General features: G+C 39.7%; 1 protein-coding gene across 1 annotated transcript in view; it reads right to left on the reverse strand.

The window, feature by feature from the left end:
* Positions 1-828: 828 nt before the first annotated feature.
* Positions 829-18,264, reverse strand: part of NRG3 (neuregulin 3) — a 339,710-nt gene continuing 322,274 nt past the window's right edge. Inside the window, exons 8-9 of the mRNA XM_074544710.1 lie at positions 12,108-12,278; positions 829-8,038 (exon numbers count right to left, since the gene is read on the reverse strand). Coding sequence (XP_074400811.1) covers positions 7,531-8,038; positions 12,108-12,278 — 679 coding nt within the window. The 3' untranslated portion in view covers positions 829-7,530. The remainder of the gene's footprint in view (positions 8,039-12,107; positions 12,279-18,264) is intronic.

The raw sequence follows: 18,264 nt of genomic DNA on the forward strand, positions 1-18,264 counted from the left end.
GACACCTGCCTTTTGGCACAGTCACTGGTGGAGGAGCTCAGACACCCTGTGGGTCACCTTTGGAAAGGAGGAGAGGTTAGCACTGCACAGGTGGAGACCTGGGGTTTATTTCAGGCAGCTCCACTGCTGAGCAACCACAAATACCCTCCTTTGGGAGCCTTCACATGAACTGTGCTTCAGGGAAACAGCTGCCACTTGTGCCACACCAGAGTCTGACCTGAAGTTTTATGTAGTCCAATATCTTATTTACCTTTACAACCCAAAGTTATCACTGATGCACACAGAAATATCCAGCTTCTTGTGGGCAACTTGAAAGAACTAATTTGAACATTGTTAGCATAATTCAGGTTGGAAGGTCATCTAGTCCAACATCCCTGCAACAAGCTGGGAACTCTTCAAAAAGATCAGGAGACAAACATAAACACAGATCTCAGTCATCTCCTATTATCAATATTTAAATATCAATATTTGTAATTTAGGTTTCTAACATCTGATTTAAAAAAAAAGTTAACATAATATAAGTTACATCAAAGGATTGCAGAATTTGGAAATCCTTAACTTAAAAACAAACTAGCGCAAATTGCGAAATTTGCGCTAGTTTGTTTTTAAGTTAAGGATTTCAGTGAAATGAGAATCATCTGAGAAAGAAACAAAAGGCAAGGTTTTCAGATGATGTGGATCTGGCCTGACACAAATTCCATCCCTCCTCAGCCATGGAAAGACCTGTGCTACATCAGGAGAAGCTCCCTACCCTGTTCTCCAGTTGTTCCCAGTGTGTCTTGCTGGGGTGGTGAGGGTGGTAATGCTTGTGCCAGCTCTGTTTGCCCCATCAAGAACAGGGAAAGCCTCAGCTATTTCTAGAACATTTCAGTTCAGCAGATGGCTCCAGTCTCAATAGTAACTGGTTGATTTTTGATTAAAAAAAATTAAATCAAGTATTCAAGTCTGTCTTCTTTTCTTTTTGGATATTCATTTATTTCCTGGAAGAGATCAGAGATAATCTAAAGCAAGACAGTTTAACTTGAGTCAGAAAGCCAAAGTGAAGCCTGCACTGTGTTTCTGCCCTGCTTCTGCTGAGGTATGCAATGTATAGGAGTGGATTTCATGCTATGAAAAATCATCTCAATGTAAGCAAGGGAAACTCCAAACCTGGGTTTCCTCAGAAAATACATATGACTTACAAACCAGCCTCACTTCTTCATGTCTCTGATGCATCTTGATAACCTTAACTACAATTGTGTATTCCAGAGAAGGCAAGGAACTATTGTTTGTTTTAGAATATTAATTATTAGTAGTATTCTTTTATAGTCCTCTATTATTATTTGGGTTTTTTTTTTTTTTGTTTCCAAATATTTACACAACTGGGAGCTGTTGTTCCATATTCCTTGAAGGAATGGCAGGAAAGTGATTTGCAGCACGGGCTGCATAAATCCTTCTTCAAGGAGAGAGCTTTCCCCTCAGGTCAAACTAAAGCAGACAAATGTTAAGTGCATTAAAATGTTTAAGGCCATAAATTTATTCAGGGTCCCAAATGTCAGGCTGATACTCTTGATTCTGAGGGCAAGGTAAAACCAAATGTGAATGAAGAAGCTGAAAGGTTACAAATTCAGTGAATTCAGTTAGACCAAAGCAGGCATGGACAGCACAGAAGTGGCTCTTGCACTGCAAGAAATAAGGACAGGGGTACCTCAGTGCCAGTCACTGCAGGGATGTGGTACAGACCATGGGCCCCTCAAGGAAAGCAAATTATAAACTGCATGTAGCTCTCCTGATGGTGTGAAGAGAATGGGTTATCACAATCTATGGGACAATTACAGGATTTCCATGCTGCTGACATATGTTATATCCTACAGTTTATTTACATACTTCAGTCATCAATAACCCTTCTCCATTACAGCTGTCAAGTATTATATATAGTTTCTTATATTACAAAGAAAAAAAAATAGAATTATAGGTGGTCTTGCTGTATTTTTATTACTCATCTGGGAAAACTGGCACAAGAACAGCCTTGTGGGGTATTAGAAAAATCACTCCTTGTTTACAGGAGTGTTGATCAAAGAGGAAACTGCTAAATCCTTTCAAGCAAGGAAGAGTCAGTGCAGGCTGTCAGTGAGGTGTGAGCACTCTGTCTCTGAAGCACTGGAAACAGTGCTTTAATAATACAGAACCAAAACATAATTAGATTTGTTCCAAGGGACAAGGCAAGCAAGAAAAAAAAAATGGAAATTTCTGCACGTTTTCCTTTAATCAAACACTACCACTGTGGTCATTAATAAATTCAGATAATTTACCTTTCCTAGCAGGTAAACCTTTCAACAGTAAACAACTGCAGTGGTTTTTACTGTTAAGATGAAAGCACTCTCATCCCCTGCAGCAGACACTGGATAACTCTTTTCTTCCTCCACTGTGGCTTTTCTTGTTCGGGGCTATGGTGATGACTTTCCACTGTCTCTAACAAATTCTGTATTTCTTGCAAGACACTATTAATACATTCTGTATCTCTTGCAAGAGACTTCCAATTCCTTTGGCACAATCCTCTGATTGCCATGGAATAAAAATGTAAAAATAACCCACAAACCAAACACAGGCCTACTTTATTAGTAATTTTACTGCTGTTGTAGCTTTTTGATCTCTATTTAATGTTTGAACTTTCCTGTGGAAAATACAGAAATCCTGCCTGATAGGACGATTTGGAAGTGCCAATTTGTGTTGGCTTTTTTCCCTTTTCACTTTCTATTTCTAAAACCTACTTTCCCAACTTTCTAAAAATCTTCTTATCCTTACTAATTCCCACACCAAGTCTAAACCAGAAAACTGGGTGTCAGTTGTTCTCCTGTAAGTAGACATCAAAACAAAGGAAGCACAATCTTGCTGTGAATTCAGCAATAATGCAGTACAGAACCAAAAAAAGTTTGCATCACTTTATATTTTCAGCAAGATAAATAACTGTATTATTCTATGAACAATTTTAAAATAAAATTAGATAAAATCTTGATCTCTTTAAGGAAATCTATCATTGCAGCTTTTGGACCACAAAAGAGGAGACTTTATGACTATGTGTCAGACAATACAGATAATGGGTTCATTGACCTGTTAAGCTGCTGAAATAAAATATAAACAAAAAAATCACAAAAAACTGAAAAATCTATACTAAATATTTGCTGTTTCCCAATCTCCTTGAAGATAAATATTTTAAATTCATGACAAGATAATAAATCACTTTATAAACTCATTGTTTTCCATAGGGGTAAGGAGTTTACTGGGAAATTTCATTTTATTGAAAGGCAATTATTATTAATACCACTTTCAAACACAGTTTTTATTCCAGGTCTGCTCCTTCAAGCTTCAAATTTATTTACTGCAAGTAAGACTCTTTCAGAGTTCTTTGGTATTCATTTTCAGAATTTCTTATAAGACTAAGAAATGTTCAAGTAACGTCCAAAAGGAGACTACAGGAACCTGGGGATAAATTGGGAAAAGGAATCCAGATTTTCTCCCTACTTACATGAGAAGTAGGTGTGAATCAATTTCTAACATTTCAATTTGGGAGCATATTGAGCACATGCTTGGTCATAAGCACATGCCATCAGCTCCCTGTTGATTTCAAAATTCAAACTTGAAGGGTGCTGCTGAGTGGCTTTGGCATCAGCCACACTGATCCCAAGTCCACTGCTGCTGAGCCTGGCCAGGGACACTCAGCCTGTGCCACACAGAGCTGGCAACCCAAGCCTATCACCAGCCAAGGAGCTGAGAGGGCTCACACTCTGCTGGGATGCTCAAAGGCAAAATAAATCCTTTTGTGTAGCAGTGCTGACATCACAGGGGAGACTGCTAAGCTTTGTGGGCATCAAGCAGCACGGATTTGGGATGTGATCCTCAGTTAACAGCTGCTGCCATTGCTGCACTGACCACAGCAGCTGAGAGCGCAGCCAGGTACCAAAGGCATTCTGAAGGGCTCGCGTTGCACAGAACCATTTGTTGGTCTAAACATGTGCCTGGAGAAATGACAACATTCCAGCTTTGGGCCTTGGGGTACTGAAGGGTTTTTCAATGGTAAACACTAAAAATGTGCCCATACTTACCCACATCTCCTATTTCAAATGCTGGCATTGTTCTACTGGTTTTTAATTTATTTAGGGTTATTTTGGATTGTTTTTGAAGAAATTGTAAACAAAAATGAATTTTAAAAAAGGATCAGGATATATACCTCTCACAGTTCTCCATGGTGCTGTGCTGGAGACACAGGCTTTCTCTCTGCTCAGTTCAGAGCAAGTTCAATTTATTTAGTCAGCTGCTCTCCCAGTTTGTTTGAATGCAATGCTATGTGTGCAAATTTTCACACCAGACTACACCTGGAACTTCACAGGTCAGATAAAATTTTTAATTATGATCCACGTAAACGACTGAGTTCAGAGCCTCTTCCAGGGGGATTACAGACTGTCTCCAAGGCTGGGAACAGATGTACTTTAGGAATTAATTGCATTTCTCAATGACTTGCATCCCTTCCAATCCACGAGTTCAGTGGGACCAGAAGCAAAGCAAAATTTGGCCTACCATGTTGGCTGTTTCAGCACGACTTTCAAATGGATGCTTTGCACAATCAATTGTCAGACCTCAGAGAAAATGTTGCCCCATTCACTGTAAAACAGGAAGGTCCACAGAGGAAAACAGTTGCAATAGAAAAGCACACAAACAACATTAAGGCTACCTAGTTGGATGTTTTCAACCCTTTTTGTTTTCCTCTGCAAACAATGACAGTTTCAGTAAGATCTGAAGCGATGCTCTGAACAAATAATACACTAGTCTGTCAGTGGTTAATATTAACGTCTCTCTATTCAAACATGCTGAGAACTGAATAGAACAGTTAACATATAACAGTCACACATCCTTTGCTGAGTACAAGATCGTATCTCTAACATCAACCAAAGATTTCCTCACCATTTCAGATCTTCAGCTATCATTCAGTAAAACATTCCATTCTCTTAAATACATCGCTTGTCTCCTCTTTCTGGGTCTTTTGGGGGTGCTGCATGAACACATTCTCTCCCTAAAGGCATGGCCTTTCTTCAGCTGAAATCTTGCTGTGTGTTCCCATTATGTTGCCAGAGGTGAATTTGCAGCGCTTGGGGGAGGGAAAATCTTGCATCTGAATTTTTAAGCATCAGTTTGGGCAGTATTCTGCACTGTACTGCAGAAAGATCATCTTGAAGAAATTAATGGTGAACGATTCATTACTTGTGATCACCGCTTGAAAATTGTTGAACCAGAGGTTTATATAGCACCCAGTTTTCATATAATAGGAAAATTCAGGTATGTTCACAGGGCTTATGGGCAGAGGCAAGCTCCCTTTGCTCATGTCCTGAGATGAGGGATGCAAGTGGTGCGGACAGAAAGGTCCAATGACTGTAGAGGTGCAGAGCTGAGCCCCACCTGATGCACCCTGCCTTTCAGAGGGTTTACCTGGTATGGGCTCAGGGCCATGCCCACCACAGCCAGCTCAGCTCATGCACAGTGAGACTGTGCCCAGGCACCACATAAGGCAGGGAAATGCCAGGGTGAGCCCAAACCCCACGGGGATCCCCCCTCACTGCTACAACAAAAGCTCTGTCTTTGCAGAATGGAGTCTGAACACCTCACACTCCATCCTGGGGCATAAAACAATAGTAGGCTCTCAAATACATTTCTGTTGAAAACACACAGCAAAGATTGCAGCCATAGAAATTTCTGTAAACAGGACAATTTCATCAACTTTATCTTTAAAAGTACCCCCAAAACCACAAAAGCAACCAAAAATAAGACTTGCTGAATGAAGACAGTCAAAAATAAAATTTTTTACTGCCTTAACAAAAAAAAAATGACATACACCTTCAGCATTTCTTTTCCAAATTTACTTGACAGAGGTTAAGATATTGCTTTATTCTGACTCAACATACAACAGCACTGTGAGATTGATTGTGCTATTTTGGGAAGTCTTGAGACTTGTGAACTAGAAAGTCTGGGGCACATTAATAAATCTAACAATTATTTTGCTTCAAAGGAATATTTTAATACACTCTGTATATACTCTTAAATTTTTTTTAATCAGTCTCCTGGCACTAACCAGGGAAGGCTATTTAGTGATTATTTATTATAGTGGATTTTTTTCCCCCAAGAATAAGGAGATATTTTAAGACTTATAAACCCAGTAAGGTGTCTCACTGAACCCAATTCATTGCAAAATTGGCACATTCTGTTACAATTTATGGGGGGAAGAGGGACTCGAAGGCTAATGCAAAAAGGACTTACAGTGTGATTAGGATACAGCAACCAGGGAATGATGCATCCTCTCTAAGGCCTTGATCCCCTGCAGGGAGGGACTCGGTAGAACCATCTGCTCTTAGAAAGCTCCATCAGAGTCAGATCTCTGCATGCCTGTGGGCCTGCCCATACTGAACCATCTGCAGGGTTGAAGCTTTAAAGTTCACAAGCCTAAGCCATAATTAATTAAAGTGACTGGAGAACTGAATGCAGGAACAAATTAGGCAGCGTGGACACTTACTGGCTGGATTTTGATCATACGGAATCTCCCTGACTCTTCTCTGAACAAGCCATAATAAAAAATAAGTTTAAAAAAAATACACACACACCGAGAAGTGCTCCTTGAGAGCTTACAAATGCTTTTAAAGTGTAAAAGTTTAGAAATGTTGAGGGGTGCTAACGAACAACAGAGTTTATGTTTCCACTTAAAAAAAACCAAACCAGAAACCAAAACCAAACCTGTTGTTATACACACGTATACATTTCCTCTCGTTCTTCCTCACTCTCCACCAAGGCAGCTCTGATAGGCAAAGCTCAGAAGATGGAGCAGCTGTGGACTCACTGAATCGCTATAGACCCTAATCCTGCTCCCACTCTTGGCCAATCCCAAAGCTCATAAATTATTCCTTTGACTTTCTTTGGGCGACTGACACCTTGAATTAATGTTAAGAGTTAAGTATCTGGTCAATTCAGGGATGTTGTTATCATTCCACAGCAGGTACCAGAACTCAGAACTAGGTGTCTGTGTGCCTGATCTCGTGATGTGAACCCGGAATCAAGAGCAGAGGGGGAGAGAGGACTGGGTCTGTGTTGGGCTTACAGGACATGTTCTCCAGGGTCTGAATCCCTGCCCAGCAGCTCACTGCAGCGCTGCCCTGAAACCAGAAATGCATCTAAGGATGGTACTTGGGCTTTACTGAAAAGGAGATGCATAGCCTAAGCCTTCGGACAGCCGAACAGGACCATGGAAAAGTCCTCTGGAACTGGAACTGTGTAATCCTGCCTGGAAAGCATCTAAAAGCACGCTTCATCCCTCCTGGAACTTTTCCCTTAAAAAAATATTTTGTTAAAAAACACTATGATATGAGGGCGATTGACTATTTGGTTTCTTCTAAGTAGATGCTCTTAAATTAATGCATATAAATAATTTGTATTTAACTTCCTCCCTTCCTGTTCAGCAAAGCGTCGAACGCGCGGACCTCTCGCTTGCCCTCCCGCAGCCCCCAGGCGGAGTCACTTGGTGAGTACCGAGTCTCTCTGCGTGTCACTTTTGAGGACAAAGTGTGCCTCTCGCTCTGCCTTGGCCGTGGGGCTCATGGGCAGGAAGGCCGTGTTCTCGCTCGCGCCGCCCCGCGCCTCCGCGCCCGCCAGCTCCGCGTCCTCCGCCCGCCGTGCGTCCGTCAGCATCCGGATCTGCTCCTGCACAGTTTCCAGCAAGACTTTCACCTCGTGCTGTTCTGCTATTAGACAATTACTGACTGGGGAACTCACGTTGACAAGTTCAGCAGAATAGGAGTTTTTGCACCATTTGATGCCTGTTACTTCAGGAACATTTTGCATTTGCATGCAGGCTTCGTCCAAGCCCACAGACGGGATGATGGGGACGGAGTTGGCCCTTGAAGAGGAATAGCTGATCAAGTCCTTCTGATCCACGTTATTAAAATATGGGGTTGTCTCTCTTGAAGGCAGTTGCATATTTATTGAAGGATTCTGAGGAGTTTTTAAACCACTGGATGAATACCTGGAAAGAGTGAAAAAAAAGAGTTCTCGTTGTACATCAAGTGGTGAGAGCAACCAGCAGCAGGGACACTGTGTGAGATTCAGTGAACTGTGCTGAAGAGATACACACCACTTTCTCCTGAAATAGAGGAGCACTTGGCTGTGGTGGGGCCCTGGGGAACACAACAGGCTCTGGAGACTGGTTTGGATTCTCAAATCTGCCAGTGGCAAAGCACTGCTTTTCTCTCAGTCTCATTTCACCCACCATATATGACAATAATGGAAATTTCTTTTTAAAACATTTCAGAAGTATTATACGTATATAACATAATATGTATTATATTTCAGAAGCAGTATAATGTATTATTAATTTTCTTTGAAAATAAATTTGGAATTCTATTCCTACATTTCTTGTCAGGGAAATGGATTGATACTTCCTTCAGTGTCAGAACTCTCAATGTCAAATGGTTGCTTTAGGAAAACACTTTTAAAAAGTGCAGGGAAAAAGAACATTAAACACTCATGGTTGTGTAGTCTTTATTTACATAGGAATGATTGTCTGTACTCCCCTTCAAACAAGCAGAGCATTTAAGTGCACTGTACCTCTGAATAAATATTTTTTTTGATAGCCCATACTTGTAATGCTGGCCTGATTTGTTTTATTGGATTTCAGCTGGAAATAGAGATAATATATAGGACTTGAGCAAATGTCTGTGTTCTCTTGATACTGTAATACTGTTTAAAAAACAAATCCTTTATCGTCCACTAACACACATTATAACATGATTTTAATGATTGTGAAGCGACTTAGTGAATTTGTATCAACATTTCCATTTTGTTTCAAAGCCAAACTCTGTTTTGTTTACAAGAAATACTTAAAAAAAACAGAAATGGAAAGTATAATAAATATAAAATAAACAATGACCAAAGGAAAAAAAAAAAAAGATGTTTCCCATCTGAAATTAGTACTTCTAGAAATGCTCTAGGAGTTACTGTATTACCAGTCATGGTTGCTAAGGACCACAGACATCACCTCAGTACCAGAACGTAATTTATTTATAATCAGCTTATCACTATTTAATAAGGCAAGGTAATGGTGAATCTGTTTTGTCCATGAATGAGGAAAGCAACATTTAGATCTGGTGTGGAAGCAGGTGCTCTGACTTGAAGGGTATTATTCCAAAAGTTCCTTAAGCCTGCTGGACCTCACTAGGAATATCCTTCCACTCATATGTGCCTCCTGCTTTTTGGGATGAGTGGAAAAAGAGTTAAGGAAGAGAAACTGAACGGCATGAAACTGCCATGTCCAGCATTGGCACAACCAGGAATTAACTGGAAAGGCTTCCCCTGGCCCCATGCTCCTGGCCAGGTGTCAGACAGGAGGGAGCAGGAGACAACTGCAGGCTCCTTTCCAGCACAGTGCCACTGAGCTGTGATTAACTGCTGTGTGGTGGCACTGGGGTTGTACACGAGCTGCACACACGCCCTGCCCACGTGGAGCTGGCACATCCCGTACCAGGACTCTCCTGGCATCCCCAGGGCTGCATCTGGGAGCTCTGTGAGGAGGAGGAAGGGCTGGGAACTCTGCTGCCAGGTGAGGGAAAGAGATACTGCCTTGGGAAGTGGCACCCAGGGGAAAAATGGAGCAAGCAGCTTTCTGGGATGTGTGCTAGAACTTCCTGCGCGTGCTCTGCAGCTGTTTCACATCTGAGACTTGGTTAATGACATTGGCACTATGCTCAGACACACCTGCAGCCATTCATGGAGGGGCTTTCTACACCAGCTCTCAGGATGAATGAAATACTCATCAGGGGTGTTAATCCTGAGGGAGGACAATTAAAAAAAACAAATGAAAACAAAACAGTGCAGACCTTTGGGTTGTGCCCATTCTTGTTTCCTTTGCTTATATATAATTGTTCAAACGACTATAGCTGGAGAGATCGCATCAGTTGCATTAGTCCCTTTTTTGGTAATTCAGGCCCTAAATATATTCTGGGCTGCACCCTGAAAACAAAGGGAGTGAATGTTTTTAATGAATTTCACATGCAATGTAGGTATTATATGGATGATATATAAGCAAAACCAAGAAAAGACTGAATTAAAATGGGTTTGGTGAGAAAACAGTAACATTTGCCAATTCCACAATAGAGATTCTTGGGATTTTGAAAATTAACTGGCAGCAGCAGTGACATGTAACGAAATGCCTGGTGTATTTCCATAATATTTTTTTGAAATACAGATAGACATACCAATTTTATGCCAGAATAACACATTTCTGCCCCTGCTCACAGGGCTTTCAAAGGAGAACTGAGGTTGTATTGAAGTGCATACACTGTGTGCAACAGGTGAGGTATTAAACTCGAAGGGATATTAAATCTAAACCATGTGAGACTTGGCTTTTAGTTAATTACAAACTGATCCATGCTTCTGTGTGTGACACCAGACTGCTGCTGTTTTCAATAGACTGAGACTTAGAACTATAATTGCAGAACCTTAATTACATTCTCCTATAATTAACTTTCCCAGAACCACAGTTCCTCCAAAGAAATATATCTGTGTTTTTATCTGAAAAAAAAAATTTTCTGAATAAATTAATTCATATGCATGTGTTTCAAAGTGCAGCTCTCTCTCCACCCCCTTCCTAAAACCAAGCAACGAAAGCAAACATTTATAAATATTTAACAGTAATTATGTTATAGAGTGTGTAAGAGTCCAAATTAAACAATGAAAGTGATAGAAGCACAATAATTTTACGGCCCCCTTTAAGAACAGATATCAAAGAGAGACAGAAGGGACTGAAACTTTAAATATGAAATGGATTTTACTTAGCACAGTCCCAGCAGCTTTGCTGTGAGCCCTGTGGCCACAGGTGTGCAGTGTAGAAGCCTGGCAGCAAGGTCCATTGAGATGGATGGGATCATTGCAGGGGCTCTGCCAGGCTCTGGGGCAGCCCTACACTGAACACACACACCCCCAGCCTCTGCAGGCCTGACTACACTTCAGCCAGGCTGCTGCTGGATGGAGTTCAGGATGCTCACAGAATCAGGGACACAAACCACTTGGATTTGTGCATCCCAACAGGGAAAGATGGAGGTGGAAAAAGAGAAGAAAGGAAGTAGTGTAATTTCTGCAAGGGACAAGGGAACTTTTTGTTTGGGCTGGAAATTTGATGAGAACACCAACACTGTGAAAGCAGCAGATATTTAGAGGGTGAATGTCCTTAGTGCACAAAATATAGATGAAGTGCTTCAGTGGATTGAGGCCAGAAGGGGTCACAGTCTGGTCCCAGTATCAAATTTTGCAGAACTGCAAATTCAAAATACAGGCCAGTACTGGCTGATACTTGTAAGGTCACACACTGATTTCCTAGACAAGAGTAAATACAATTACCCACAGCTTTTTTGTACCTCTCTCCTCAGCCTGGGAGGAGGCTATGGCACCTCCCTGAGCCTGCATCACACGATGCTGCTGCTGGAGAGGGAAGGCTGCCTGCTGCTCCTTTCTGCAAGCGTGGCAATTGCAATAGGAAATTTTCACCAGGAATTATATGCACATATCACACAAATGAACAATAATATTTTTACTGCAAGAGGCAATAAACAATATTTTTTCTCAGAAGCAAACAGTAACAATGACACAAGTGTGAGTCAAACTTGTTTAAAAGAAGTCACAGAACACCCGACCCCACCTGTTTCACCTGTAAGTAAGAGTGAAGGGTTTCACTGTGACTTACAAGTGAAACTGGGTGGGGTTTTTATTCTATTCCAGATATTATTCCTGTTTACATATAAAATATGCTTGTAATATTCTGGAAAGTCTTTGGAAATCTATAGGGATATGTAAATATTATGCAAAGTATCTCAGCAATTGCAAAGGACTTCAAAGGCAGCTGCAGGTTCTCAGGAGCACTTCTGAAACCCAGACCTTATGTACAGCTCAGCGCTCTAATAAACTAAATTTAAAAGGGAAAGGAAAAGCAGCATACTTCTTTGTGCATTTTTGAAGACAAACCTGTATGAAGGTATCTACAGCAAACCAACTGTGCAATGTGCATTATTTCATTTCAAAGCCCCTAAGTTGGCTTCACTCACCCGTGACAAGGTATGGTGTCCTGGTCGGTGATCCTGGACTCCTGGAGCTGCTGATACGCTGGTCCTGCAATCCCATTGAACCTACCCCGAGGCAAGGGAGGAGTCCTGCGAAAGGCATTTCTGTGCAGCATCCCACTTCTCTGTCCTGGGCTGCAGCATGAAGAGAGACTTCTAGGAACAACACCAAGAACACAGTAAAAGTTATCACACCGAAAGCATAAAATTCTGCAAAGTAAAGGTTCAGGATTAATAATGCATGGATTAGTGTTCTTATAAACCTTGCTGTGGCAGTCTTGGATGTCAGTAGCGATTCTCAAAGGAAATATAATAGCACAATCTGCCATTAGCTGCTGTTTATGCCATTATTTAATACATCACCTCTTTTCTAGGAATGAAAATAATTGCCCACTATATGAAATGTTTTCTTGCACTTGATGAAGGATGTTTCTCCTTCCCATGGTGCATATCATAATCCTGCTATAGAGAGTTGAGTCCTCAGACAGCATAAACAAACAATACAGCTCTCTCATACCCACAGCTGAATTCAAAATGAGATTCTAACCTGAAAGTCCAATATATTATCTATCATCCTGTGAGGTGCTGCTTCCTGATACAAAGCCATTAAATTGAGAAAAAGTGTAAGTGAAGAATATAAGCAAAGCTGATGAACTGCAGATTGAAGAAGCTAAGACAAGTTTTCTCCACCTTGAAGAGTATTTCTGTATTATTTTATTCCTGTTTTATATACAGATTGCTTTGTTGTTTATATACATTGATACCATGCTGTTTCTTTATATGATATAATAGAAACTTGAACTTGATAAAAACAAGTCATAGTTTTCTACTTATTTTAGAAAACTGGTTTTGTAAATGTCTGCTGTTTTGGAAGGATATTGGATTTTTTTTTCATTTCACACAGGAATGAAAAAGTATCTGGAACCCACAGTTTTGCTATATAAACCATACATTTGCTAATGCAAAAATATGGGAACGCAGAGCTAAGGGAAGGCATAACCCATTTTTAATGCTAACAGGTCTCAGTACTGCATGGCGTGACTGAATATTCATTTTTCAGCTACTCTATTTCTCTTGGCATCTTCTGGGTCTCAGAAATGCATGTGTTACCTCATATTCTCTTACATCTTTAATGACAACTTCACATAGGTTTTCTAGATGCCTTTTACGAGTCATTATTTTTGGCTGTGTGAATAATTCCAACTTGCGACAGAATTCAGCAATGCAAAAGACATTTGATAAGTTTGCTTCTTTTTTTCCTATTATAATGTGACTTAAGAATAATCTGAATTTTTTTTACCTAGTGGGAACTTTAATTACAGTTAGGGCCACATCTACTCCCAGAGCAATTCTTTCTTGGAACAAGCACCTTGGACAAATTCTCTTGGAGTGTACATTTCCATTAAAATCCACATTTTCTGCCCAAAATTAAAAGAAGAAATAAATTCAACACTCTCTATCCTACTGCTCAGGCTAGCAGTGTTCCACTGCAGTCTAACCTCTGTTTTCTTCCACACCTTTACTTTCTTAGTGCTTTCTATTGAAAAGACCAACAACCCATAGCAATAACATTCCTTCCAGGATTTTTCATGCTTGCTTAAAAAGATTTTTCCTTTGCTACTACGGAGGCTGTGAAAAAACCTTTTTAAAAACCTGAAATACTGGCCTCTCAGTTCTGAAGGCTGAGTTTGAGTTGCAAGTTACAGTTCCTACTCTGTAAAATAACACTACCCCACCACAAAATAATTGACAATTTATGCTCAGGAGAGCCTGAGATTAATACAGCAGGGGATCTGAAAAGATGCAGGTGAATTAACAATTTGTGCTTGATAATGAATTTTTGGGGGTTTTATTGACCTGAGCGTAGTCATCAATGGAAACCAAAAGGAAAAAACAAACTTTGGACTGGTTACAAATCTTTAAAATTAGAAACTTTTATTGTTTAATTTGTGGTTGGTTTGATGCCTTTGAGCATCTTCCTTGTTGGATGAGAGTACATGATCTCCATATGCAAATTCACAAAAGCTCTATTTGTAATAATTTCAATATGTACAGCTATACCTAAGGTAACGGGTATAAACTGCAGAAATGCTGAGACCAAAGGGGGTCCTGCAACCACAGAACTTCCAGCCCTGACATAGTCTAATTTGTTGCTAATGTGAGGTTCTTATGCTTTCAACATTTCTGCTAGAAAAAAACCCAACACAAAACAAAACAAAACCAAAGGAAGAATGAACAAAAATCATTTGAGGTAATGGACAAAAAAAATTCATTAAGATCAGGAAATACTTACAGACAGTGCAGCTGCAAGCTGCAGGATAACAGTTGTTTCTCCAGGCACCAAAAAACCCCCTAAGAATTTCTGTTAAAAGTTCTATGGAAAAGGATCTTCAGCACAAAGCTTTTTCTTTTACACAAAGTTGGTATGAATATCAGCAATGAAAATGCAATGTCCCTCTCAGACATCTCTATCACTCATTTGAAAAATTCCTCCCTCTCAGGCCAACAATGGTTTTTGGATTTCTTCAGGGAATTTGTTTTCCTTTAGCCAACATTGTGGTTTCCTCCTCCCTGCACTCCAGTCTAACTGGGTAAAAGAAACCAGCCCACATAAGTGAGCCATTCAATAAAACAGACCAATACATAAAGCTGTAGCAAATATGTCCTTAAAATCTATCAATCAATTACTCCAGAATAAAAAAATCAGAATATGCATGAAATGGTTCACAAGTGATGCACAAACTAGAGAAAAATGCAGTTCTGATGATTTAATGTTTTGAAAAAAGCAGTTCAACCGTCCTAAGGTTAAGGAAGAATTTGGGATTTATTCTTGTCAGTTTTTTTGTGTGAGAATTTTCTTTGGGTTGAGCAACTGAATAAAAACGAAGTCTGATCCTACAGGTGAAGTATTCTCTTCTTGGGGCACATACACAACTCCCAAATGCAGTTGCCCATGTTCATGAAGAGATGACCAGTTTTTACAGTAACTCTGGGATCCTTCTGTACTACTTCTGAATTAACTACAAACCACCCAGTAAATACTATGACTAAGCCAGCTGCCAGGCAATATCCTCTGATATTCCCTCAGAGCCACCTTTTTAGGTTGTTAGACAATCTACTGCTAACATTTGCATGGATCAACTACTGAGACTTTCAGCTGATTTCAGTATTAATAAATACAGTCTACAGCTACAAATCTCCTCCTGGTTTCTGAAATGTGACCATTATTGATTCCCTCATGACATTCTTGTATTTGGAAAAGTCTGTTTTGAGGTTACTCAGGGACTTTGGAACTCGATGAAAATCCTTCAATGCTACCTGTGCCATCTGGTCACCATCCTGGTGATAGAACAATGGAAAAGGGAACAGAGTATTCAAGGTATGTCAGATGCACTGAATTTAATCATCTGCCATAACCTCATCATACACTTCCTGTAGTGCACTGATCAACCTCCATCCTGAACTGATGATCATATCCAGGCTACTATTACAGAAAGTTGTTCTATATTGCGAACTCTGAGACTTCTTTTCAGTTCAAAATTAATTCTGATGAATATTCAGCAGGTACATGTGCCACTCCTTCCTTTTATTTAGGTCTTTTACTTCTCATTGTGCTTGCTCTCATGTATTCATAAGCAGCAATCTTTCCAGTCCTTTCTACACCCTTTCCAGCCTCCTGAAGACTGACATAAGACAGACTTGTAACACTTTCCATGGAACATGAATCATTCATTCCTCATCTTGGCTTGGGAAGGCAGTGTGAGTCCATGGCAATTGGGAGGCCATTTCAGCCAGGTGAGATAACAGTGGTGCATTCTCACACTATACTGTGTTCCAGCTCTGTTCAGTGACCTTGGCACAAAAATGTCTGTCCCCAGTGTTGACTAATTCTTTGAGTGCTGCACTGGTGAATGTCCTCCCTTCTCAACACAAGTCCTTAACATCTGACTTTTAAGCACGTCTGTGCATGCACAATAGAGTTTTCTGCCTCTCCCCTTAAAAGCATCAGACACATGACAGCAGTGACTGAGCTTCTGTGGAGAGCTAACTCACCCCCACCAAACACAAATGCAATCATCAGCGCAGTATCTGATCCTATGTTGCAGTACCTGCTGTTGGTAAGATAGCAAACCATTTTTTGCCTTTTTTATATCTACCGCAAGAATCTTCTTTCCCCACATTTATCCTAAAATCTTGACTATTCAAATTCAGCATAATTGGTTCCTACTTTGATAAATTCTTCATCTTCCTAAATATTTGACACTTGCTAATCCATCATCTCATGTCACAGTCCCCATTTTTATAGATTTTGCTTCCAGACATGAAATTTTGTTCTTCCAATTTTTTTTTGGATCAAGATTAACCAAACTATCTTGAGAGCTTTGATTTCCACATTTTACTTCCACTTTGACTGTAGGAATGTCTATTTTCATACATTTGGTTCTGCTCATATTCAACCTTTGTCCTCAAACAGTCATCCCAACTTTCCAATAAAAAATGAAATCTATTCATTCAGGATTTCCCTAACTGCTTCAATTATTATCTCTGTCCCACCATCTGTTTTGCTTTTTCTTTGGGAAAAGAGCAGATTCCTTACACCTTCTTCCTTTCAGGCTTCCTCTGCCTTTACATTCCTAGTTGCTTTAGTTTATCTATACTTGCTCTTTGAAATTCAATAGCCTTATTTACAGAATAATTTACTCTTTCCTCTACTGTAAACTGAATCACTTATATTAGCAGCATAAAGAGTAAAATGCTTACCAAGTGAAAAAAAATCTTTTCCATGTTTTTTGTGGTGTGAAAAGTTCATTAAAAATGAAAACACAAATTATTATTAATTTTAGGGTAAGTTTATCCTATTTTGGCATTTTTGTAAGACAATACAACTGCTCCAGGCTGAAAGCCTCTGCATTTGGCTTTCATCATGGCATTCTCTGAAATGAATCCCTCTAAAATCAAGGATGACTGCATCCATGAATGAAAGTCAGGATGACTAATTACCAAGGAAACTGCTATTCAAAGGGATCACAACTCAACCCATAATTAACAAAACTCTAATTTATTTCTATCAGAAAATAAGGCAGTATGGGTTTCCTTCTTACCAAGACCAACAGATCATCCAAGACAAATTTTTGAGCACATTGTATACGTTGCAGGAAGTTTACTGATTAAACACATTTGTTAATTTTGAATTCTGACTGTTCTAAGAGTTATTTTACATATGCAAGCAGAAGATGTAACATTCTTCTATAGTAACAGTAGTGCACAATGCAGGCAAAATATTTTAGGAGATTAATGATAACACAGGCTAAATATTTTTTGAGATTAAATTTCAGTTTTCAACCTAATCTCTGCATTAATTCTTTTTGTGTAGCTGAGGTTTGTTGAAACGGAAAGTTGCTATTATCCATAATCTGAGTGAAATAATTAGTCAGTCTCTGTCAGTCTCATTTCAACAACTCCAAATGATTCCCTACACCGACAGTCATACTTCCAGGCCAAAATTTACTAGTTTCAGGACCTGGTAGCAGCCAGCTCCTGATTTTAAGAAATGATCACCCATCATTAGTGTCCTTGAAAACACCAGCAGAGAAAACAGGTCTGGATGTAGAGCAAAGCACTTCTGCAGCAAGCAGAAATAAAACAACAATAGAATTTAGAACAGCACAAAAGAGAGAACCTGCAGAGCGGATATACTTTTTCCAGGCTCAGTCAGGTTTGGAATGAAATGAACAGATATTTGGTACAAAATCCTCATTTGACCACGTTTGACTATTTGCCCACAGTGAGCACTATTTAGAAAATAAATTAGGAAGCTGTTACATGGCACATAAATTAAAGACAGTCTTGTAAGTCTTAAACGTTCAAGTCTGTTGACTTTTTATAAAACAAGGACCTTGTACAATAAATTGTAAGCTTTAAAACTGCAAACCAATTCTTTATAAATTAACTAGTCATCCCACTTACAATAGTTCCAAAGCAAAGCCATTTCTTGGACATTACAATCACACTATTAAAAGGTAAGGGAATGAGTTTTTTCCTGAACTTCATGTTGTGACTAAATGGTGATAAAATTTTTCCCAGAACTTCTGTAGAAAGCATTCTAGGAAACAGCCCCATAGTTCATCTATTCTTAATAAAA

This window comes from Zonotrichia albicollis, chromosome 7 (genome assembly GCF_047830755.1).
Source record: "Zonotrichia albicollis isolate bZonAlb1 chromosome 7, bZonAlb1.hap1, whole genome shotgun sequence".
NCBI classification, from domain to species: domain Eukaryota; kingdom Metazoa; phylum Chordata; class Aves; order Passeriformes; family Passerellidae; genus Zonotrichia; species Zonotrichia albicollis.